At 40.5% G+C, this 26,842-nt stretch overlaps 1 protein-coding gene across 1 annotated transcript; it reads left to right on the top strand.

Annotated features, from left to right (window-relative positions):
- The first annotated feature begins 23,589 nt into the window (after positions 1-23,589).
- LOC133420098 (histone H2A.Z) lies at positions 23,590-26,124 on the top strand. Its single transcript, XM_061709668.1, has 5 exons — positions 23,590-23,717; positions 23,943-24,020; positions 24,141-24,254; positions 25,591-25,720; positions 25,815-26,124. Exons 1-5 carry the CDS (start codon positions 23,715-23,717, stop codon positions 25,874-25,876), a joined length of 387 nt encoding a protein of 128 aa, XP_061565652.1. The 5' UTR covers positions 23,590-23,714; the 3' UTR covers positions 25,877-26,124.
- The last annotated feature ends 718 nt before the right edge of the window (positions 26,125-26,842 follow it).

Here is a 26,842-nt window from a genome sequence, read left to right on the forward strand (position 1 = left end):
AGCAGTTAAATGCAGCCTACTGTAAGCTTTAAATATCCACTGGGCTTACATCAAATACATCAAAACACAACAATAAAAACACTTTTCTGAACTTATCAATATGACTCTATCCTTCACAGGATAAGTAAAATGGATCACTGCAAAAACTCTAAATCTTAACAAGAATATTTGTCTTATTTCTAGTTAAAATGTCTCAATTTAGTAAAAAAAAATCTCATTACACTTAAAACAAGACTCATCACTGGAAAAAACTGCAATTTTCTCCTGTTTCAAGTAGATTTTCACTTGAAATAAGTAGAAAAATCTGCCAGTGGAAATCTGCTTGTTCCACTGGCAGATTTTTCTACTTATTTCAAGTGAAAATTTACTTGAAACAGGTGAAAATTGTCAAATAAGTTATTTTTCTGGTGATGACTCTAAATGTTGAAATAGCAGTAAAACCACATTCATTGATGAAATGACATAAGGGATGGAAAGGGGGAATGGCAGTTTTACAGGGGGGATGATTTGGACCGTTTTTATTTCAGGGGGGGATGCCATCCCCCCTCATCCCCCCTCAACTCCAGTAGGCTACTGTTTGGCTAGGCTGCTAGGCGACCGAAAAAAGTTTTTCCGATCTGGCGCCCTTTTCCCACTGGTTTGGACATACAGTATAGCTACAGCTCAATTTGCAAAATGTATTTGTCCCTGCTTCAAAGACAAGCCCTGGCTTTAGTTCTTCTGAGGAGGAGATGAGCAGCAGCAGCAAGGAGGGTCCATGAAATCCTCATGAAGACAGGATTCGGGGGAATCCAGGCTCGTTGGAGCTACAGCTCCATGATGACCAGGTCTACTTCAGATTGAACAGGGAGCAGTTTGAGCCTGTTGGGGAGTGGGTCCTCAGCAGGATGACAACCATCTTCTCTCCTATTGGTCGCACCGAGATGCCCTCACAGCGCGGTGAAATTAAAAAATGTTCAATTCAGACGCAGGCAGGTGAAACGCCCGTGGCAGGTGGCCTCTCCCGCGCCGCCAAGCTCGCCAGCAGAGCGGTCCACTCTTGTGCCGCGGTAGCACACACACAATGAATGGGAAAGCCGGCGGCGGTCGCCGCTTTGCGCCCTCTATGTGAAAGGGGCTTAATACTGTTGGCCCCTGAAGGTTACATTTGGCCCCATAATGGCCCCTGTTTCAGAAAAATCCTAGAACCGCCAGTGCACATGACACTTTTCTCCACCCATTCCATCCCGCCTGCACACGTTGCTTCATCTCTTTTCCACACTCTCCATTGCTCTTCAACTGTTAAAATTTCAATTTCAATTCAATTCAATTTTATTTATATAGCATCTAATACAACAGATGTTGTCTCTAGACGCTTTCCAGAGATCCAGAACATGAACATAAACATAAACATAAACCCCCGAGCAATTATTATATAAACAATGGCAGGTAAAAAGAGGAGAAGAAGGGTGAGAGGCACTGCCCAGCGGATCATGTCGGTGCCCCCCTGCAGCATAAGCCTCTAGCAACATATCAACCGCAAAGCTATATTTGAGACTAACTATTATAGTTTTGTTCTATAGCTGCAACTATGACTACTGACTCTAACACACTAGAGTTTACACTACCTAGAGATTTACCAACACCAGCTAGAGGTTTACTAAACACTAACTATAGGCTTTACTAAACAGAAAGGTTTTAAGTTTAGTTTTAAAGGTTGAGGTGGTGTCAGCCTCCTTAACCCAGATTGGAAGTTGGTTCCAAAGTAATGGTGCCTGATAGCAGAACGCCCGCCCTCCAAATCTACATTTAGATACTCTAGGAACTACGAGTAAACCTGCACCCTGGGAGCGGAGAGCTCTGCCAGGAACATAAGGCACTATCAAATCTTGTAAATACTGCGGAGCTAAGCCGTTTTGGGCTTTATATGCAAGTAATAAAATTTTAAATTGAATTCTGAATTTTACAGGTAGCCAATGGAGCGACGCTAACACTGGAGAGACGTGGTCTCTCCTGCTGATTCCTGTCAGCACTCGTGCTGCTGCATTCTGGATCAGCTGGAGCCTATTCAGCAAATTACTTGGACATCCTGCTAACAACACATTACAGTAATCCAGTCTAGAAGATACAAACGCATGAACTAGTTTTTCTGCATCACTCTGCGAGAGGATTTTCCTAATTTATGCAATATTACGGAGATGGAAAAATGCTATTTTACAAACCTGATTAACATATGGTTTAAACCAGGGGTTCTTAACCTTTCTGACCTTGGGGCCCAATTTTTTCAGTACAGAGTGGCCCGGGGCCCGTTAAATATTAACACTGTATAGCACGGGTATTCAACTTTAAGAGGTCAATTTAGAGAAAATTTACTCAAGCGAAGGTCCAGAACATCATAATATATATATATATATATATATATATATATATATATATATATATATATATATATATATATATATATATATATATATATATATATATATATATATATATATATATATATATATATATATATATATATATATGTGTATGTGTGTGTGTGTGTGTGTGTGTGTGTGTGTGTGTGTGTGTGTATATATTCAAGTAGCCTCATAGTTGTATCAACATCTGCATCTGACTGTTATATTAAAAAAAGTACATATTTGCCAATTAACATGTTTAACATGAATTAAACATATTTTTTTCTCTTAAAAATAAAATAGATTTTATTTTATTTTTCAAATGCTATCTTATTTTATTTCTCTACCAGCAGTTTGAATTTCCCCTTTTCTTTGTTAATTGTCTCAACACATTTTTATACTAAATTAATATAAACACATCTTAACAATTTAAGGTTCAGGTTCTCATATGCATGTGGAGGTGCTCATTGATGAGCCTGAAACGATATTTAGTTTTAATTATGTTCACTGTGGAGAAAGCTGCTTCACAGCTGTATCTGGACCCAAACATGGGTGTTTTAAGATGGTCAGTTTATTTTTCTGTGACTTCAGTTCAGACTTGAGTGGATATGTTTGATGAAAAACTTTGTGTTTTGTTTCAGTGGCGTTTCACTTTCGCACTTTGAACGCCACGGTCTCTGAACGTATGAGACACTGGTTTTGTCCCAGTGGGAAGACTGAACAGGATGAATTTGTCCATTCCGGGTTGCATATTTAAAAATACAGCGAGGACAAAACTTAGTTTGATTTTACTTTAAGTTATTTACATTAATAAGTTGTCAGGACTCAGTGTGTCGGGTTCATAGGAGCCTGATCAGCTGCGACGGGCACAGCCCGCACCGCAGCTCTCTGGTCGCGCTGCAGCAGTTACTTTCCGATGCTTTTTCGAAAGCCCGAACAGTCCAGTCCAGCAGACACGACAGCCCACGCATCTACATTTACAATCCTTCAGCAGTAACGACGGAGCCCACCGCCCGAGCGGCAGCCTCAGCCGAACCTCCCCGGCCGCGCGGACGCGTCGGGATAAATGATGACGCCGCACTCGCTCGCTCTGGGCGCAGACCCAATTAATCGATCCCTAATCCTGGCGGATCTAAACCTACTCTGTGCAAAATGAAGGATTTTCTCTGTAAAGACACACCATTTCTCTTACTATTACACGTACAGCTAGCTGAGTGTCTTCTTCTCCTCATTTGGTTGGGAGTTGCTATGCAGTCCCGCGGCCCTCGCGGCCCACACGTACAAAACTGAATTCTTTTTGGCGGCCCACTAGATGGCGCTCGCGGCCCACACTTGGGCCGCGGCCCTATGGTTAAGAATCACTGGTTTAAACGACAAATCCTGATCGAAAACAACACCAAGGTTTCTCACAGTTGCACTGGAAGCCATCGCAACACCATCTAGTCCCTTCCTAAGATGCTCTGGACCAAGAATGATAACCTCTGTTTTATCTGAATTTAGAAGCAAGAAATTTCTGGACATCCAGTCCTTGATGTCCCTAAGACATGCCTGAAGTTTAACCAACGGTTCTGTCTCATCCGGCTTCATAGACAAATAGAGCTGCGTATCATCAGCATAGCAATGAAAGTGTATCCCGTGATTCTGGATTATACTTCCCAACGGCTGCATGTATAAACTGAACAAGATTAGCCCTAGCACTGAACCCTGCGGAACACCATAACAGACCCTTGACTGTTCTGAAGAAACCTCATGTACATGAACAAACTGGAACCTGTCAGATAGGTATGATTTAAACCAACATAGAGCTGTCCCTTTAATCCCAACAACATGCTCTAACCTATTCAGTAAAATGCCATGATCAACAGTGTCAAAAGCAGCACTGAGGTCCAGTAGAACCAATATGGACACTAATCCCTTATCTGAGGTCATAAGAAGGTCATTCGTGACTCGAACCAGTGCTGTCTCTGTGCTATGATGCATTCTGAACCCTGACTGAAAGACTTCAAACAGATCATTTCTATACAAATAGTCACATAACTGGCTTGAAACTGCCTTTTCCAGAATTTTAGATACAAATGGAAGGTTAGAAATTGGCCTATAATTAGCTAAGGTGTCTGGGTCAAGAGAAGGTTTTTTAAGTAAAGGTTTAATTACTGCCACTTTGAAAACCTGTGGTACATATCCTAAGCTTAGGGATAGGTTGATTTGGTCCAGTATTGTCGCACCAATAAGAGAAAAAACATTTTTGAATAGTCGAGTCGGGATGGGATCTGACATACATGTGGTAGACTTAGCTCTATTAACGAGTGAAGTCAGCTCAGGGAGGTCTACAGGATCAAAACAGTCTAGAGTCAAGTCAGAGCCTAGGGAAGTCTCTAAAGCTGAAGAAACGCCCACAACCGGCTGGTTGATTTCTTCTCTAATTCTCGTGATTTTACTGTTAAAGAAGCTCATAAAGTCTTCACTACTGAGAGCTGCAGGAATGCACGGCTCAACAGAGTTGTGACTCTTTGTCAGCCTGGCTACAGTGCTGAACAGAAAACGTGGGTTACTTTTGTTATCCTCTATCAACGTTGAATAATAAGCTGTTCTTGCTTTGCGAATGGCTTTTTTATATACTATTAGAATATCTTTCCATTCACGATAGAAGTCTACAGACTTACAAGAGTGCCACTTCCTTTCCATTTTACGCGCGCTTTGTTTCAACATGCGAATATCTGAATTGTACCAGGGAGTTAAGCTCCTGTGGCTAGAAACCCTCCTTTTCAAAGGAGCAACTTCATCTAAAGCTGAGTGCAACAGATCAGCAGTGTTACTAACAAGAAAATCAACATCAACATCAGAGGTAGAACCCAGGTCACTGGCCTCTATTGCTTCAGTAGAGGCTTCACTATTTTCCACTGTCGCAAGATGAGCAATGGTCTCCTTAAATTTAGCAATAGCTTCATCAGACAAACATCTGCTAAAATAATACCTCCTGCCCTGCACTTCAACATCAACAACATTCAATTCAAACGTTATTAAATAATGGTCGGATAAAAGGGAGTTTACAGGTGACACCGACAGATCATCAGTTTCAACACCGTATGTGAGAACGAGATCGAGAGTATGATAAAAAAAAAATCCTCCACCTCTTCTCCCTGTAACCTCACTCTTCTACTAACATGTACTCTAACCTTCATTCCTCTCCTGTCCAGTAATGCACCACATATCCCCAACAATAAAGCCCACAGAAGGTTTGAACGGTTCTGATTTGAACAGAGGAACAGAGGGATGGAGCCGACTGCTACATTCCAGTTGGACTCGGAAGTCAGAATTTCCCAGTTTTGTGGCGTTTTTTGGGTAAATCACAAATCCCCATGAAGGTTCTCATGTGTGAAACGTGAAAACGAACATTTACTGTCAGACAACTGAAGTCTGGCACACATTAACTGTAGAGGCAGCAGTAAGGAGTGACATATTCACCACTTGTTAACAATTCACCGCTGCTAGAAAGTCTTATTTTAGTCCACATGCTTCCTGTGCTGCATTTGTAAATTATAAATGTAAATTGTTAAGCAGGTTAACAGCTACAGCCTTTCTTTCTTTTTCCCTTTTTAATTATGTCGTATGTTTATACAAGGTATGACTAATGATATGTCTGTACATCTAACTAAAAAAAAGACTGTGTGCAAAAATGTAATAAATATGTACATTTTATATAATATGATTTTTATCCTTTTTAGTTTGAAAGCGACCCACAAACACATGAACGTAGCTAAAACCTTTTTTTACCCTCAAGTTATAAGGAAAAAAGCAATGTAACCAAAAATTTGATTCCGTTTTTTGTTTTGTTTTCTGAGAATTTTGAGAAGAATACGACTTAGGCCAATATTTTAGGAGGGTGACGATATTTGACTTCAACTTAATTGGTTTCTTAGTCTAATATTCGAGTCTGTGTTCTTCTGGACCTGAACGTCATGAGTCGCAGTGTCAAAGTCTGTTTGCGAGGTATATGGCTATAAATACCAGTCCCAACATGGCTATTTCTTTGAACTGTTTTTAATCTTTTATTAACCACGACGTCCTCACCCACGCTGCTGGGAGAGGATCGGGACGGGGATGGATTCCCATCACTGACAGCCCGAGGAACTGAATGGACTTGTTATCAGCCCACAACATCTTGGATATGAACAGTTTCTTTGAATGTGAACAGAAACAGGTAGTATTCCTTTTTTACTTGGTTCAAACAGAATATCAGAGTTGGGAACAGTTAGATTGATCTATTTTTTTTTAAATATGTTCTGTGGTCTTTGGTTTAATTTGATGGTGCAAGCAGGATTTGAATGCATCTAGTCTTGTGTCAGTCTAGCTTAAGGGGCGTGTTACTCAACATGCATGCTGCATCACTTCTACGTTTGCTAGTAATGGCAGAACTCAGTGAGTCGACTTTATTGACACGAAATGATTGACAGGCATGCTGTTCACTAACTTACTATACTGAAAAATGAGTGTCCTCACTGCCCCCCTGTGGCCACATGCGGGACCTACAACTACTTGCATCACTTAAAAATATCTCTATTTAGTTTAAGGAAATCAGGCTTTCTTTTTTTTCAAACTCTATTGAAGAGAATTATGTAGCGTATACAATAAAGGGCACATGAAACAAAACAATGAATTCTCCACAGATATTCAACACTTGGGGGGGTTGAGAGAAAAAAAAGATAAATTTACTAACAAGCTCCATAGCTTGTGTTTATTAATTTTATTAATACACTTCCCATGAAGTGTATTAATAAAATTGAAGAAACAAAGACATCATTTCATATAAGCTTTTAACAATATAGTTTTTTTCACACAGTTTAAAAGACGCAAAGTACACTTTACATTCATTTTTCAAATGTACAATGGAGGGTTTGCTGTTATTCCATTTGCATTTATGTATGTATGTATGTATGTATGTATGTATGTATGTATGTATGTATGTATGTATGTATGTATGTATGTATGTATGTATGTATGTATGTATGTATGTATGTATGTATGTATGTATGTATGTATGTATGTATGTATGTATGTATGTATGTATGTATTACCTAGTAAAATTACTATATTGACCATGTTTGATATATTTCTTGGAAGATTATCCATATAAATTAAGATTTGATAGGAGTCAAAAGATGTGTTGTCAATCCCAGTGTTTAACCAGCTGTAGGTTCCTGCCAGAATTGTAATTAAAGAGTAGAACAAATGCTCTACAGTTTCCGGCTCTTGTAGACAAAACCCACAGGGTTCTACTACAAAGTCAAATCTATTGCGCAGAAATTCAGAGTCTGGGTATACATTGTTCAAAATTTTAAATAGCATCTCTTTTATTTTTGGGGCTATTGGCCATTTGATACATTTACAGAATTTATTAGTTATCAGTTGTCAGTTCCAATTTTTTATTTGGCTGGTGAGATAAAATCAAAAAATAATTTGCATTTTAGAACTTTTCCAATAACCTTGTTATTACATTTCTGGTCACTAATGTGTATTTCATCAAGTTTTAGTTCTGGAATTTTGACTGAAACATTTGAATATATTACAGTTTTTCACAATTGTTTAAACACATTTCCTGATAGACTACCTCACTTTCTCAAAACTCTTAACACAAATTAAAAAACTCACACACAAAATGCAAAATCCTACACTTCTCTTGCAAAAGCACACTCTACCCTCAAAACAGTGTTAACTCTTCACTAAATGGTATTTCCTTCTCAAATGCCAAACACATACATCATTTGAGTAGACATTTCTAAGCACCCACTGAACACTGATGTGCAGAATGGAAGACACTATAGTATGAATGGAAAACACTATATGAATGCCTCAGTAGAATCATGCTTTTGTATGTTCCGTGTTACACCTTCAGCTGTTGGATGTAATATATCACCATATAGTATTCATATGTATAGGCTACTCAAATAGAAAACAACACACAATTATTTACTGTAACAACAAATACGTAATATTTTACAGTATGAGTAGGAAAGCTAGAAGAAGTACAGTGTTGTAGGGGCCATGGTGATGGAGGACGCCGTGGTGATTGAGTCCAGTTTGCCAGTTTGAGCATATATATATATATATATATATATATATATATATATATATATATATATATATATATATATATATATATATATATATATATATATATATATATATATATATATAAGCTTTGGCTTCAGTCTACACCTTTTGGTCCTTGTTTGATATACATGCAAAAAAAAACTTTGTATTGACTACTGAGTTCTATAACGTGACCAAATAAACATATCAAATCAAATCAATCAAATTGATGGCAGCACACATTGTTATGTTCCCTCCACGTTGGCCAGGGACCTCTGTGATGGCACGCTGGCCGATGATATTCCTCCCTTGGCGCTTTCTTTTTACAAGGTTGAACCCCGCTTCATCAAGGAATATGAATTCTTTTTTTTTTTTTTTTTTTACCTTGTCTGCACACATATTATTGATTGATACCATGACGGTAGAAACCAAAAGTGTATATATGTGCATTATTACTATATGTAATATATACATATATATACGCACACATATGTGTACACATACATAAATATACACATACAAACCCAGTGTTTTTTTTTTTTTTTTTTTTTTTTTTTTTGTGGGGTGGGGGGGGGGGGGGGGGGGGTGGGGGGGGGTGACGACATCCCACTGCCAATCCAGGAAGCAGGAACACACGGAGACACACGTCAAGCACTGGAAATCTGCAACAAAAAACCACAAACAAAGCACGAAACCGGCACGGAGCCAACCAAAACACGAACAGCAATCGACCTAAATCTTGAGATCTGATCGCAGTCTGAGCTAAGCTATCGCTACCGCTACCTAAACCCAAAAAAACTAGAGAGCCAGCATGCAGGTGAACAAGCCAGTGTGTATGTCTATGTGTGTGTGTGTGTATGTATATGATCATGCGTGTGTGTGTGTGTGTGTGTGTGTGTGTGTGTGTGTGTGTGTGTGTGTGTGTGTGTGTGTGTGCATGTGACTAAATGACTATATGTGTGTATGTGTGTGTGTGTGTGTGTGTGTGTGTGTGTGTGTGTGTGTGTGTGTGTGTGTGTGTGTGTGTGTGTGTGTGTGTGTGTGTGTGTGTGTGTGTGTGTGTAATAAACCAAACAAAGCTCCACCTGAAGTGTATCTATAGTGGGGGAGGGGCGGGAGCAACCCCGCCACCCGCGAGACCAGAGGCCGACAAGGAAGAGCCCGGAACCCAGGCCACCGGCAACCCCACAGAGGGGAGAAGTAGGAGGGAGGCAACCCACCGCCTGCGAGGCCCCTCCCCCACCCGGCGGCGGCCGAGGGGGCCCGCGGGCGGGGCCCCCACGGCGCGGAAAGAAGCAGCCAGGGATCCCGCGGCGGCGGACCGCGACCCAGGCAATCCCCGGCCACCCGGTCCGGGCCGGACACGCGGCCAGGAGGCCCTCACCCTTCAGGCCAACGACCCCCACCCGGCAGGGGGCCAGCCTGCCCGGAGAGACAGAGCCGCCCCGGCCGCCGACGCGGGCAGGCGCACCCGTCCCCCACGAAAGTGGCCCTCCAAGACCAGAGGGGCGCCCCGCCGTAGAGGCAGCGGGGGGGACCGGAGACGGGCCCGGAGAGAGGGAACCCCCCAACAAGGCGACACCCGCGCAGGCCCGACAACGGAGGGCCCCAGACCCAGGCATCCCATTCATTCATCCATTCACCTATCCGATACCTATACTAATAATAATATAATATACTATACATAATAATAATAATAATAATACTAATAATAATAATAATAATAATAACCATCTTTGTATAATATAATATTGATAAATTATTACGTTTTTGATGTCCTGCCAATGGAGGCTCAAATCCTCCATGGCAGGACCCTTCCATACCGCATTCTCACCGACACAGACATACAATCACGCACCGTTTCCCCCTCCCCGGGGGGGTCCAGCACCGCCAGAAGGCACCCCAGGCTGCACGGCGGGCCCCGCCAGGCCCGGGTAACCTGACCCACCTGTCCGAGGCCCAGGCCGGTGAGGGAACGCGGGTGATGTGGGACCCCCTCCCGCCCCTTGTGTTGAGTGCATGTGATTAATGCCATAAAAACAGGGAGGAGGGAGGGCCAAGTATCGATTGACACCGACCCCCCCCCCTCCCGAACTACGTGTCCTTGTCAAGTGTATTTATAAAGTGTTGAATGTGCAGTGTCTAGTTTGCTGTTAAAACCGTGAGGCGGGGAGTGCCGGGCCACGCGGGACAGTGCCCCCCACGACCCGGACCCCCCGCCTTTCGCCTATGTGCGTATGAATCGTGTAGGGGGGGCAAGAGGGGGAGCGGAGGCCGAAGCCAGGAGGCAGGACCAGCAAAGCCGGCCCTGATAAGACACCCGCGTCCCCCCACCGGCCATCCAGTAGACGGGGGCCGGCCCCCCGAGCCGGGCCAGGGCCCCACCGTACCTCCACGGGCGCCCCCGGAGCCGCCGGAGCCCCCAGACGGAGGGGGAAACGGTCCAACATCCTCCCATTCATACTGACAACATAAGACATAGATACCTGGGAATGGCGCCACCCCGCCGCCGCGCCCGCCCGTGCACCCCCCGGTCAGGGGAGGCCCGATCTCCGGACCCGGCCCCACCCCCCCCCCGAGGCCACCCCGGCGGACACCCCAAGGGTCACGGAGTCCCCACATCCGCAGGGGCACTTGGCCCCCGCCCCAGCAACGGATGACCAAGGCAGCAATGCCCCCCCAGCGCAGACAGCCACCCCCCACCCAGGCAGGACCGGGCCCTCCGGGTGGGACCCCCACGTCCACGGCCCAGCCCCCCCCCAGGAGGCCCGGAGACGCCCAAGCCACCGCCCCCCGCCCGAGCCCTCCCCAGCCACCCCCCCCACCGCCATGAGGTACCCCCCCCCACAGGCCCCCAAGGCCCCCACCGGCCAGGGACAGGACCCCGCGGCCCCACCCACTGCCCCCCAGGGGCCACCAGAGGCCCGCGCCCCAGACCCCCCAAGCCGACCCCCAACCCCAAGGGCTACGAGATCACCCCCCCCCCCGCCCCCACTAGGTAACGAGGCCAATAATCGGGGACCACAGAGAGTGCAATTCAGCCGAGTGTTGTTCAGTGGAGGCAGACATTATCTCACTACTAATATGATCTGATAAAAGATTCCTAAAATGGTTAATACATAAACTGGATTTTTGTTTCCAATTTACTAGAATGGTTTTCTTTGCGATACATAAAGCAGTGAGAACCCGGTGTCCAATTAGGTTCTATTTGAATGTCTCCCAGGTGACCTAATATACATACCGTGGGGCACACTGGGATTCTGTGGTCGATCCATGTGGATAAATCCTCACAAATCTCCTTCCAGAACCTCTGTACCGGTGTACAGAACCATAAAGCATGCATATAATTATCTGGGGTGTTCTCTGTGCACTGTGAACAGATATTAGAGGTGACAAAGCCCATCTGGAACATCCTTTGTCCAGTATAATGTATTCTATGAAGAACTTTATACTGTATAAGTTGTAAGTTTGGGTTTTTAGTCATAGTAAACGTATTTAAGCATATTTGTGACCAAGAAAGCTGGTCGGTATTCAGAGAGAGATCCGCCTCCCACTTGGAGATCGGGAGAGAGACTGACTCGTCCAGTTTAGACACTAACCTGTAAAGTTTTGATAACAACTTTAAATTGCTTAGATTTAATAAATCTATTATCTTAGCGGGAAGTTGTAAGTCTAATTGTCTAATTTTGTATGTTTTATTTATTATGGCCTTGAGTTGTTGATACTCTAAAAATTTACTCCTGCTAACTCCGTATTGAACCATAAGTGTATTGAAAGGTACAAACTGTCCTCCTACAATTACGTGCTGTAAATACCGTATTCCTTGATCTCTCTATTGAACGAAGTTAACCATCTTTTTATCATTTTTCACGATGTCTGGGTTGTTCCATATGTGTGTACGGTCACATGGAAAAGGTGAAATTTTAGCTACTTTAAGAAATTCCCACCAAGCTGATAAAGTTGTGCTAATATTAATGCTTTTGAAACATTGATGACGTTTGATACTTTGACTAATAAATGGTAACTCTGAGATTTCTAGTTCGTTGCAAAACACTTGCTCTGAGTCCAGCCATTGACTATCTAAAGGATGATCTTTTGACCATTTTACAATATACTGTAATTTATTGGCAAGGAAGTAATACTGAAAATTAGGTAGCTCTAAACCTCCATATTCTTTAGATTTCTGCAATGTCTTTAAACTAATGCGTGGAGTTTTATTTTTCCACAGAAATTTTGAAACACCTGAGTCCAGCGATTTAAACCAGGAAATAGGGGGTTTGAATGGTATCATTGAGAAAAAATAATTTACTTTTGGTAAAACCATCATTTTAATGGTGGCTATTCTACCCATGAGTGAAATGGGGAGAGAGCTCCATCTAGCAAGATCATCTTCTATTTTCTTTATAAGCTGAACATAATTTAATTTTATTAACTCTGACAGCCTAGGGGAGATGTTTATGCCTAAATATCTAATGTTCCCTGATTGTAATTGAGTATTGGATATATTCCTAAAATTGCAGTTCACGCACAAAACGGTGGATTTAGACCAATTAATAGAATAATCAGACAGAGATGAAAATCCCTCTATAAGTGCGATTGTCTGTGATAGTGAAGATCGTGAGTTCTGGAGGAAGAGGAGTACGTCATCCGCATAAAGACTTATTTTGTGCTCTACTATTTTGCATTGTATACCTTTAATATTTTGATTTTGTCTAATAGCTGCTGCTAAAGGTTCGATAAATATTGCAAATAATGAGGGAGATAGAGGGCAACCCTGTCTAGTGCCTCTTTGCAAGGTAAAACTTGTAGAGATTTGATCATTTGTCCTTACACGTGCCTTGGGAGAGCTGTATAATATTTTTACCCAGTCAATGAAAGATTCACCAAATCCAAATTTATGTAAGGTTGCCAATAGAAACTTCCAATTTACCTTATCGAATGCTTTTTCCGCGTCTAAGGATATAATAGTAGTTTCCTGTTTATTGATACTGGAATAATCTATAATATTTAATAATCTGCGAATATTAGTAGAGGAATGTCTACCTTTAATAAAGCCTGTTTGATCCGGATGTATAATAGAAGGGGTGACTCTTTTCAGACGTTCAGTAAGGGCCTTGCTAATTATTTTAAGGTCTACATTTATTAATGAAATTGGGCGGTAGCTCGATGGGAGCAAGGGATCTTTATCCGGTTTTAATAAAAGACTAATATTAGCAGAGTTCATATTTAAGGGTAAGCTTTTATTTTCCCTAATATTTAGAATCATTTTATAAAATGTTGGTGCTAATATGCTCCAGAATTCCTTATAAAATTCAGCTGGGAAACCCTCTGGGCCCGGAGCTTTATTATTGGGCATATGTTGAAGAGCTTCATGGAGTTCTCCTATTGAGAGTGGTGAATCTAAGTTCGTAACCTGTTCCTGATGTAACTTTGGCAGGTTAATTTCTCCAAGAAACTCATTAATGGATTGATCAGATGGTTCAATTTGTGACGAGTATAATTTGTAGTAAAAGTCTCTAAAGATTGAATTTATTAAACAGGGATCATGTGTAACTTCCCCTGACTGGTCCTTACAGTTTTTCTTGATTGCCTAAGCATGATTTTCAAAACAGGGCCCGTGGTTTCAAAACACTACACACAATTAGCACAACAACACACCAAATTAGCAAAACACTACAGATCCTTTGCAAAATTAAACACGCTTGTAAAAACTATACACTTCTTTTTAAAAACCACACTTTGTTACCATATGAAACAAACACGTTTCACATTACTATACTCTGTTTGCACGAGTTACACTCTGCTGTGATAAACCTAAAACACTTTTAGCACTTCTACGTCCCTATGATTAGAGTAGGCTACTATCAACAAAGTACAAATATACAGTTTTTCTTGATCGTTTTGGCCCATTTTTCCATTCACAGTTTACTTTTTCAAAACAGCTCACACAAAGCCCTTAACAGAAGCTGAAATAACCAAAACACTTTATGTTTGCAGAATGACACCACTTTCTCAAAACTTGTCACACATCCATCAAAACCAAACTTTTCCATCAAAACCTAGAATTTTTTCTCAATTGAACATGTGTGTTTTCTCATTTATTTACTGTAACGATGGATAACAAAATTGAAACCACAGCTATCAATATCAACTTTTGTTCAACACCCTCATAGTATTGACTATTTTACAACTGACAACATACTACAATTTGGGTTTTGTATTGAGCACTCTAACTTAGTTATATAACTTAGAAATATACTGTCACAGAGTATTTACAGTAAAATCAGAAAATGTGTATACAGTAAAATATTGTAGTTCCTGTCAACACCACTGATTTACATTTGTTCTACTGTGTACAAAATGTCAAGATTCTGACAGAAAAATATTTATTGCAGTACTTGTCACATGCACGTACTGTAAGCAATCAAAATGACAGGGTTCAATATGCAGTACAACAAAGGTCAATTCTCAAAGAAAATACTGTAAATGAAACACAATCAAATGAAACCCTGTAAATATGAAAAAAATAAAAATACAGGAAAATTATGCATTGTCGACACGGGCCTGACGATCAGGCCACATGTCCTCGTCCACGTCCTCCTCGAGCCATGCTTGGTGTCAACTTCAAGCTATTGACCTCTTTGATAGGTTGAGGACTACTTGCTTTGTTTTGCAAAGAGAGTTCACACAGGTGCTGATCATTTTTAGAATTGAGAGAGCAGTTCCAATTGGCTGCTACAAAGTGTCTGCAATGTGTTGCCATGGTAAATCAGTTATGTTTTGTGTCTCTTTGTGAGAAGTGTGTTAACTGTTTTGAAAAGTGTATTACAGTAAAAGTCAAAGAAAATTGTGTGAAAGCAATGAGAAATAGTTAACCGATTCGCCAGAGAGGACTCTTGCTGTGCAAAGAAGGTGTGAGCATTAGATAAAGTTGACCCATGATGTGCAAAATGTGTCAAAGCAATCGAGAAAGACTGTAGTCTTTCTCTGACTCTTGTGCTTGGAGACCAATGAGCTCACCTGCTGCTTTCTATAGTGTAGATATACCTGATTGGTGTGTCTACATTTAAGCAAACAAGTGTTTGCACACCTGATGACTGTGTTGAACCAACTGGTTGGACGGTGTGCTAATTTGACAGTCAGTGCTTTGGTATTGCAAAGAAGTGACTTTATGATAGATTTTTGTGTCTAATGTACGTTTAGTGTGTTTAGTGTTTTGAAAATCACTGTGTGTAGAGTTTTGCAACAAGTGTGAGGTTGACAATGTGCTTATAGTTGTGCAAATATGGGCTGATGTTTTGCTTCTTGAGTGTAAGGTTTTGCTAATAGTGTACTACTTTTAATTTTAGTGTGTAAGCAATCGAAAAAAACTGTAATAGATGTTATGGTTGTTTTTTCTTTGTTTATTTTTAATTGATTGGCTAAATATTTTCCTGATCTGTTAGCATGTGCAAAGTTTTCCAGGCGAAGCCTTTGTACTAGAAACTGCGTTTTTGCGTCAATTATTTTATTTAATTCTATTTTAGTTTTCCTTATTTTGCTAAGGATACGTTCATCTGCAGAAGTTTGGAAGGAATATGAATTCAACGGCAAATCTGATATGAAAACACCATTTTTACTAAGGTGTGAAGAGTTAATCAAGCTGTGTTTGCTTTTGCAAGAGAACTATAAAGTTTTGATAATTTGGTGAAAGGTTTTCTCATTTGTGTGTAGAGTTTAGCAAAAATAGCCAATGTTGCAAAAAATGTGCTTAAGGATTCAGAAAAAACTGTAAAGGAATCGGGATGGCTTTAAGAATACGATGGAACTCTCTGGAAAAGCCATTTATATTATACTTCTCAATAAATTAATGAAACTGAGGGAATTGGAGAAATCAGGCTTTCAGTTGGATACTAAATAAAAAATTACAACACTATAATGACAAAATAATAATAAAAAGAAACAGCTTCTGTCCTGATGTGATGGCCCACCAAACTTCTCTGTCAAAGGATATGGGAGTTCCAAGTAGTAACATTTAGATTACATTAAGGGCAATTTCCCTACTATTTTACAGTTTGAAGATACTAACGAAACAGAGGTCTTAGAATTAATTTCTAAATTGAAGATATCAGCAGCTGGTCACGATGATATTGGTGCTTCATTGGTTAAATCAGGGATGAAAGGCAGGATGCAGCCTAAAACTTTTGTTCTGTTTCTATTTTCTGTCAAGTTTTCATCCACAGCTTGCTGTGATGTCCAGTGGACTGCACATTTTGAGTCCAAATACTGTAAAATATTATTTGTTGTTACAGTAAAGAATTGTGTGTTTTCTATTTGAGTAGCCTATACATAAGAATACTATATGGTGAAATATTACATCCAACAGCTGAAGGTGTAACACTGAACAAACAAATGCATGATTCTACGGAGACATTCATATAGTGTTTTCCATTCTGCACATCAGTGTTCAGTGGGTGCTTAGAAATGTCTACTCAAATGATGTATGTGTTTGGCATTTGAGAAGGAAATACAATTTAGTGAAGAGTTAACACTGTTTTGAAGGTAGAGTGTGCTTTTGCAAGAGAAGTGTAGGATTTTGCATTTTGTGTGTGAGTTTTGTAATTTTTGTTTAGAGTTTTGAGAAAGTGAGGTAGTCTATCAGGAAATGTGTTTAAACAATTGTGAAAAACTGTAATTATCGCCCCATATCAATTTTACCATGTTTCTCAAAAATATTGGAAAAACTGGTTTACAACAGAATGTTGCACCATCTAAACAAACACAATATCTTATACGAGCATCAATATGGTTTTAGAAAAAATCACTCCACAGATATGGCCCTATTACAACTGGTGGAAAGAATCTATACTGCTATTACAGTTTTTCACAATTGTTAACACACAAAAAACGAAAACTTGGCACAATTTGCACAACCATCACTTTAAGTACCTAATCAATCGACACAATTTACACTACATCACACTCCCTTATCTGCATTAGACTCTGACTTTCCTTCTTTACACTCTGTTGTCAATTTCACACAACCTTGTTGTCAAAACACTACACACAGTGTTTAGTTGTTGGACACACTTATCACATCAAATCTCAAAGCATCAACCTACAACACACCTTGTTGTCAAAACACTACACTCAGTGTTCAGTCGTTGCACACACTTCTCACATAAAATCACAAAGCATCAATCTACAACACACACATAGGGGTAAATCCACAAAGAACAGATTGCGCCCGCAAATAGCGCTGTGAATTGCGCTGCATTTGCGCCCGCAATTTGCCCTGCTTTAAGGTCCTATTCACAAAAGATTTTGCTCTAATGATATACCGGCGCAAACACGCCCATAAAGTTTTGCGGCTGGGTGCAATTTGCACTCGTCTGAGTGAGCGGAGCTGTTTCCAGTGTTCTCCATATTTCAGCACACAGATTGGTCCCTAATGAAAACTGCAGAGAGCACAATAGCCTCAACTTTCACGTATTTGTACTTCTAGTATTCAACTTTCACGTATTTGTACTTCTAGTATTTCGCATGCAGATAGATAGATAGATAGATAGATAGATAGATAGATAGATAGATAGATAGATAGATAGATAGATAGATAGATAGATAGATAGATAGATAGATAGATAGATAGATAGATAGATAGATAGATAGATAGATAGATAGATAGATAGATAGATAGATAGATAGATAGATAGAAAAGACCTCAGTGTCTGTATGACATAAGCTAATGAAATGTCAAATGTTAAGAGGCTGTGCGCATTTACGCACAAGGCACAGCACCAGTAACTTCATTAACACTGGATCGGGATCAGATCAGGATCTAATGGTAATTCATGTTCTTTGTTTTGCTACACGTATGAAAGCTGTATGTGTACACTGTATGAAAGCGATACGAAAACGGCCCCGCAGGCCCGCTTCACCCCCCGCTCCCTCTCCTCCTCTCCCGTCTCCCCTCAGAGCTGCTCATGGCGGGTTTATGGTTCTGCGTTCCTTTAACGCAGAGCCTACGGCGTAGGTGCGCGTCGCCGCGTACCCTACGCCGTAGGTTCTGCGTCGTTTTAACGCGGGACCCTAATTTAGGCACCATACACCTGCACGTAAAGGTTTCACGCGCGAGTAAAACTCATATATATGAAAAAAAATCTGAGTCCCTTTAGGGGCTCCATGGGGCTCCCTAAACGCAGCCCCTCATTTGTTCTGTCCTAAAGTGTGAGGAGGTTCCCCGCATGTCACCACGGCAGCAGCAGCAGCACCAGAGTCCTGACTGACTGAGCTTCACACAGAGGGACACGATCAGCGCTATTTTAATTTATTATTTTATTATTTTAAGTCTGATATATGTTGTGATATGTGATGACATTATTAAGCTGTTAAACACACAGATTCTAGATTTATATGTTTATATGGTGGAATTGTTTGTAATAAAGCAGCCCCTAGCCTACTGTATGGATAAATCCTGAGCTCCGTCCTGTTATTTTTATTTTTAAATCCGAGATAAGTCCACAACCCCACTTGATCTGACTGTGTACAGTCATGTCTGACTGTAGATTTCACCCTTAATATCATTCAGTATCACACAGGCTTGAATGACATTGAGAGAGAGAAACAGAGAGACGGGGAGTGAGGAGTTTGCGCGCAGTTTACAGTTTTTCACAATTGTTAACACACAAAAAACGAAAACTTGGCACAATTCACACAACCATCACTTTAAGTACCTAATCAATCAACACAATTTACACTACATCACACTCCCTTATCTGCATTAGACTCTGACTTTCCTTCTTTACACTCTGTTGTCAATTTCACACAACCTTGTTGTCAAAACACTACACACAGTGTTTAGTCGTTGCACACACTTCTCACATAAAATCACAAAGCATCAATCTACAACACACACATAGTCAAATCTCAAAACATCCACGTCTGGTGAGCCATTTGCAATCAGGACTGCACTATCAAAGGGCCTTGAGAGCAATGTTTTGTTTGGTGAACAATGGAGAACCAGAGAAGAAGAGGGTTGAGAGTGAGAGGAGGACGACATAGAGGAGTAGGTAGACAGAGAGAAGGAGGCGGAGGACAAGGAGAAGATCAAGGTGGAGGAGGAGGGAGAGGAAGAGGAGGACATGGTGGAGAAGAACAAGGTGGAGGAGGAGGAGCAGGAGGAGGAGGAGGGAGAGGAAGAGGAAGAGGAGAAGAACAAGGTGGAGGAGGAGGTGGAGGAGGAGGAGGAGGAGGCGCAGGGCCCGAAATATAATTGGCCAGCGGGCCATTGTTGAGGTCCCCGGCCAGCGTGGTGGGAACATCACAATGTGTGCAGCCATGAACCACCATGGCATCGTACACCGCCACGCCCACCTAGGGGCCTATAACACTGACCTCCTCCTGGCCTTCCTGGATGGCCTGCACAACCTTCTGGTACCACCTGACCACGTATATGACCAACAGAGGGTACATTTTGTCGTCATCTGGGACAATGTAAGCTTCCACCGGGCTGCTCGAGTGCAGGAATGGTTCCAGGACCACCAAAATGTTTCCGTTCTATACCTTCCACCTTATTCTCCTTTCCTGAACCCCATCGAGGAGTTCTTTTCAGCTTGGAGGTGGAAGGTATTTTATTCTTTTTTATTTTTTTTTACCTTACTTTTATCCAGTTTTTCTCCTTACCTTGTGCAACGCTGCTACTGTGTACTGTTCATCGTGCTTCTAATGTGTATTGTTGTGTGTTTATTCTATGTATTTTCTGTGTGTGTGTGCACTTGTGCACTTGTGCACTTTTGCCCAAGACAATTTTCCCCTCGTGGGACAATAAAAGTATATCTCATCATCTCATCATCTCAGGTATACGAACGGAACACACAGACCAGGGTCACACTGCTCCAGGCCATGGAGGAGGCTTGTGCCGATGTAAGTCCTGAGTCCTGTCAGGGCTTTATGCGCCACTCAAGGCGTTTTTTCCAACGCTGCCTGGACAGGGAGGACATTGCTGTGGATGTGGATGAGGCCCTCTGGCCAGATAGAAACCAGAGGCATGATGGAGGGGGGGTTTGAGCAGGCCAGTTCACAGTACATTTACGTCCAAAAATGTATAAAAGAAAAATAAATAAAACATTTTTTGGCTGCATATGTTTGTGCTGTTTTATGTTTGACTATGACAAAAGTAGGCCTACACAGTAATCTTCCAAAAAGATAAATTGATTATTCTCAATAGTCATTGACATCCATGTGTGTTCCATTTCTATGATTGTGTTTTCAGTTTTGCACTTCATTGTGCTGTGAATGCTTGGTGTGTGTGCAGTAAATGCTTAGTTGTGTGTACCAAATGAATGGTATGTGTGTATCATTTGAAAATATGGCTGTGTGTACCAAATGAAAACATGAGCTCCATTTTGGGAACAGTTAAGATATTTGATGGAAAAGAGTCTTCCTGGAGAAGAAGTGACAGGGTTTAGCATTTTGTGTGTGATGTTTTTAGTTTTGTGTGTGCAGTTTTGAGAATGCCGTTAGGTTGTGAAAAACGTGTGTTAGCAATTGTGAAAAACTGTAATAATAAAGAATTTGCTCTTGGCATTTTCATAGATCTTTCCAAAGCCTTTGATACTGTAGATTATACTATATTACTTGACAAATTACATCATTATGGTTTCCATGATATTACTTTGAAATGGTTGTCTAGTTATGTACATAACCGCGAACAACATGTGCATGCCAACGGTTGTTTTTCTTCCAATGTTAAGATGTCATGTGGAGTCCCTCAGGGATCAATACTAGGACCCCTTTTATTTCTCATTTATGTAAATGACCTGGCTACTGTATCTTCATCCTTTACACCAATCTTATTTGCTGATGATACCAATTTGATACTAACTCACAGAAATTTTGATTCACTTATTGAGCAAGCTAATTCTGGTATAGCAATGCTTTCAAAATGGTTCCTTGCAAATAAGTTGTTGTTAAATGTTAACAAATCTAATTTTATTGTATTTGCAAGTAAAAACAAAAAATATTGTCCGCAAAAAGCTAAGATTTCTATTGGTGGTATTACAATCAATCAGGTTTCATCCACCAAATTTCTAGGTGTCTTTGTGGATGAGAATTTGTCCTGGAAAGAGCATATACATTCTGTAACTAACAAAATCTCTAGATCCCTTGGTATCATCAGAAGAATCAGAGGTTTGGTCCATCAGGCTTGTCTCGTTACTCTTTATTACAGTTTAATTTATCCTTATCTCATTTATGGCAACATTGTTTGGGCAAGTACATATTCATCAAATTTACACAAATTACTCATTACTCAAAAGAAGTGTGTAAGAATAGCTACTTCTGCCTCCTATTGGGCCCCATCTGCCCCTTTGTTTAAAAAATTTAATTTATTATCCATCTATGATATTAACATACTCCAATCATGTGCTTTCATTTACAAATGCACTTATCTTGCAAATATACTTCCAAGTACTTTCAAAGATTTTTTTAAGACCAATTCACAAATTCATAACTATAATACCAGACAATTTGAGGATCTCCATTCTTCATTCAGTCGTACCAATAGCAGTCAGTTCTCCATCAAAGACAGAGGTGCCTCACTCTGGAATTCTCATATACTTATTGCAAAATCTTCACTGTCTATTAGTAGTTTTAAACAGAGATTGAAGACCAGCCTTATGGATCAAGCGTCTAGAAGTGCTTCCACTTAATGTGAACTCACTTCGGCACGTGCACATTCACACGCACACACACACACACACACACACACACACACAAACACACATGTGCATGCTCACATGCAAGCACACGCACTCATTCAACTGAGAAATTGTCTGTTTGTAAATATCCATCTTTTTTGGAACGCTGTTTTTTGTTTTTTGTTCTTGCTATTATTTCAATACAATGTATTTTCTTGGTGAGAACTTTGAATAAGCCCATTTAGGGCTTCCTTTCTCACCTGCACATATTTTCATGCTTTTATGTTCATTTCAACTTTTGTACCGTTTTTATGTTGTGCAAATAAATCAAATCAAATCAAAAAGCCTTATTCAGAAAAAGGTTTTGAGGTTTAAAAAAAACCAAACACCTTAAACAGATAAGAGAGCAGAGCAGTAACTTAAATAGATAACAGGACCTATTTGACAACAAAGTTTAGACTGTTGTACGGTGTGTATGAAAATAAACCTGTTTCTACTTGGTTCACACGGTGAGTTGATCTGAATAAATAAAGAAGGCATTCATCTTCTCCAAAGAAGTTCCCATTTACAAACTTTCTTAAATCATAAACTCAGAAAGTATATTCTAAAATTCACCCAATTTTCCACTAACTTCAAAGAGAACATTGCATTTGTTTATCTTGTTTGCAACTAATTAAGAAGAAAAAAAAATATTAATACCGTATTGCTTGTATTTTTTCTTTTTGTGATAAGAAAATGCCTTAATATTGTGGCAGTTATTGTACTTAAACTTGTCATTCAAGAGAAATTTGATAAATAATACGTTAAAGAAATCTAAAGCCACACCAAATCCTTTATTATGAAAAGAAAGGATTAAAAAATATATTTGAAGGCAAGGCAAGTTTATTTGTATAGCAAAATTCAACACAAGGTAATTCAAAGTGCTTTACATCAACATTAAAAGCAGCAAGACACAATTAAACAGTAAATAACAAATAAAATGAAATAAAATGATAAGAAAAGAGGTAAAATACGTTACGTTTCTATATGGTCAAAACGTACAAAGACCGGGTCAAATACCGTATTACAAAAGTAATCTGTAACAATTCGTACGGTGAATTAAACCAATTTGACAATTCTACGTCACAATGCCTGCATTCAGGGCTTGTTATCCATAACAAAAATCATAAGTATTTAATTTAAGAGCATGCTTAAATAACAAATAAAATGAAATAAAATGATAAGAAAAGAGGTAAAATAATAAAAAGCACAAGTTGTTAAAAAATAAGGGCAGTAGGGTACAGCAGGTAAGTATTTAAACAGCAGGTATTTAAGTATTTAAAGTAGTTTTTGAAGTATTTTTGAATATGAATATGAAAAAAAGTCAACTCAACGCATTGAACATTTAAACTACATTACCCATAACCCCCTCCCTCTCCTCGCCTGTTGATTGGCTGAGCTTGGCGGTGACGTAGGTCGGGCCGGTGCTCGCCGGGATAAAGCTCGGGACCGTTGCGGAGCGGCGGCACTGGTTCCCCTGGAGCTCGCTGGACGGTCGGTGTGAGCGGCGATTTACGACTTTATTACAATGGTAAGTATTGCATTTATTGTCCGCAACACATTTTCATGACTGTGTGGCAGCGGCGTGTGGATTAGGACGGTTTAACCGGGCGGGTTTTGTTTTTCTTTACACTGACGTTAGCCACCGGTTAGCTTAGCATGCTAGTGGAGGAAACGAGCGCGGGTTTCGGTGTCTCGGTTGATCTGGTGGTGATTGTGAATGATCTGTGAGTGATCCGCGGTTTGTGCTGTGCAGGCTGGCGGCAAGGCTGGGAAGGACTCCGGGAAGACCAAGACCAAGGCGATCTCCCGCTCCCAGCGAGCCGGGCTGCAGGTGAGTCCGGTCCTGGTGCACCCCGTCCCGCAGCCTGGTGGCTGCTCTCACAGGGGGCTCTTTGTTGCTGCTTCCTGCCCTGACCTGCTGTATCTGCTCTAACCCCCCTCTCCCCCCCAGTTCCCGGTGGGCAGGATCCACAGACACCTGAAGTCCAGGACCACCAGCCACGGCCGGGTCGGCGCCACCGCCGCGGTTTACAGCGCCGCCATCCTGGAGTACCTGACTGCCGAGGTGAAGCCCGCTCCCTGCAGCTGCAGTACAGGACTGTCCCAGAACACTAGAATATTCTTTATTTTCTGTAATGCAATTTATAAAAAAAAAAAAAAAAAAAAAAAATCATACATTCTGGATTCATTACAAATCAACTGAAATATTGCAAGCCTTTCATTTTTAATATTGCTGATTATTGCTTAGTTTAAGAACTCAAATATCCTATCTCAAAACATTTGAATATTCTGGGAATCTTAAACTGTAAGCAATAATCAGCAATATTAAAAATAAAAGGCTTGCAATATTTCCGTTGATTTGTAATGAATGTATATTTGTTTTTTTAACTGCATTACAGAAAATGAAGAACTTTATCACAATATTCTAATTTTCTGAGACAGTCCTGTATAGTTAACATAACATTTAATATCATACTTATAAAAACAAAATATACAAATGAGCAGTTAGAAATCTATAGATGATAGAAATAAATGAAAATTACAAAGAATTAACAAAAGAAAAATGATCGGATATATGAATAACGATAAAGAGTACAATTTAATATTTAAAAAATAAACGACTAAATAACAAACCAAATGAACACAAACAAAAAAATAATTTCAAGGAGATTACACAAGATGATAACATTTTTCAGCACATCCAGTACTTATGCCAGAGCAGTTCCATTTACAAAACAAAAATTAAGTGATGTTTCAGACATCCTTTAAAACCTTGGACAGAGAAGCATTTTTTTTTTGCTAAATGGGAACATGTATTCCATAGTTTGATCCCCCTGTACCGTATTGCATATTTACCCCTGGTAGTGACACATTTGAGGATGCAGATCTAACGCTTGGCGGGTTGCAAGTATGGACCTGAGAGTTTGTAGTTTAGATTTCATTCATTTAGATTTCTTTAACGCATTTATCCAATTTCTCTTGAATTACAAGTTTAAGTACAATAACTGTCACAATATTAAGGCATTTTCTTTTCCCAAAAAGAAAAAACAGCAATATTAATAATTTTCTTAATTAGTTGCAAACAAGATAAACAAATGCAATGTTCTCTTTTGAAGTTAGTGGAAAATTGGGTGAATTTTAGAATATACTTTCTGAGTTTATGATTTAAGAAAAATTTGGAAACGGGAACTTCTTTGGAGAAGATGAATGCCTTCTAGTTAATTTATTCAGATCAACTCACCGTGTGAACCATAGTAGAAACGGGTTTATTTTCATACACACCGTACAACAGTCTAAACTTTGTCAAATAGGTCCCGTTATCTATTTAAGTTACTGCTCTTAAATCTGTTTAAGGTGGGGTTTTGTCTGGGCATGTCACTCACGCTCTGTCCTGCTCCCAGGTTCTGGAGTTGGCAGGAAATGCCTCAAAGGATCTTAAGGTGAAGCGAATCACCCCCCGCCACTTACAGCTGGCCATCCGAGGAGACGAGGAGCTGGACTCGCTGATCAAGGCCACCATCGCTGGTGGAGGTGAGGATGCTGTTGCTTTATGTAACGTTGGTAGCTGTCCAGGCTCGTGGCTGGTAATTCCTGTGTGTAATTATGTTTCAATGCTGTTTTCCAGGTGTGATCCCGCACATCCACAAGTCTCTGATTGGAAAGAAGGGCCAGCAGAAGACCGTATAACCCCAAGTGCTTTGGCAGTCATGTCATCTCAGGATGAAGCCTAAATGAGTGATTTAAATGTTAGATTAAAACACTAGGAAATATGGTTGTAATTGTGTCTACACACCTGGGATTTTTTTTTTCCTCCCATTTTAAGTGGCTTCAAAGAAGCTTTTTCTTCTCTCCCTGTGTTGCAGTTTGTTTAAAAAACCTACTTTTGTGGCATTCCATGTTAAAGTGTTTTAATAAAGTTCTTACTGGGAATTTTAGCTCATCTTGTCTTCAGTGTTGAAGGTGTCTTGCTTTTGCTTGTACTCGTCTCTCCCCCACACACGGTTAACTCACTAAAGAACTAGTGTTCATGGGAAGTTTCATTACTGGTGTGACCTGGGAGAAACCCAGTAAACATTGAGTTTACAGATGACTGAGCTTCACAAGCCTCCCTGTTTCAGCTGCTACACTAACATTGAAAGGAGAACTTGAGTTTTTGGAGTGCAGTACAGCACATGGGTATGGTTTCTAATATCCACAATTAGTCATGGTTGCTGGGCAACCGAGCTGTTACTATGGCCAGGATTCCACATGTACGAGGGCTGCAGTAATCTACTTCAGAAAACCTCCAGTCATCTAGTAAATCCTGACCATCCATGTCCTTATGGGCTGTCCAAGGTAATCCATCTGGTGGTATCCTGGTACCAGAGTCACTTCAGAGGATGTTTCTACTTCCTGTTGGCTCACTCTCCTGCAACCGCCTGGCTTTTACATCTGAATCAGAATCATGTTTATTTGGCCAAGTCAGATCAAACAAGACATGGAATTTGACTGGGTTATTTTTGCTCACTGTACAGTAAATAGGCAAATTACAGCTCTTAACATAAAGGCAAGGCAAGTTTATTTATATAGCACAATTCAACACAAGGTAATTCAAAGTGCTTTACATAAACATTAAAAGCGTCAAGACACGAACAGTAAGTAAAATAATAAAGC

Source organism: Cololabis saira, chromosome 20 (assembly GCF_033807715.1).
Source record: "Cololabis saira isolate AMF1-May2022 chromosome 20, fColSai1.1, whole genome shotgun sequence".
NCBI classification, from domain to species: Eukaryota; Metazoa; Chordata; class Actinopteri; order Beloniformes; family Belonidae; genus Cololabis; species Cololabis saira.

Bases quoted from the DNA above. Each gene is read 5' to 3' on its own strand.
- LOC133420098 (XM_061709668.1), top strand. The intron at 24,021-24,140 runs GTGAGTCCGGTC...TCTCCCCCCCAG, and splicing joins CCCAGCGAGCCGGGCTGCAG to TTCCCGGTGGGCAGGATCCA. The intron at 25,721-25,814 runs GTGAGGATGCTG...GCTGTTTTCCAG, and splicing joins GGCCACCATCGCTGGTGGAG to GTGTGATCCCGCACATCCAC.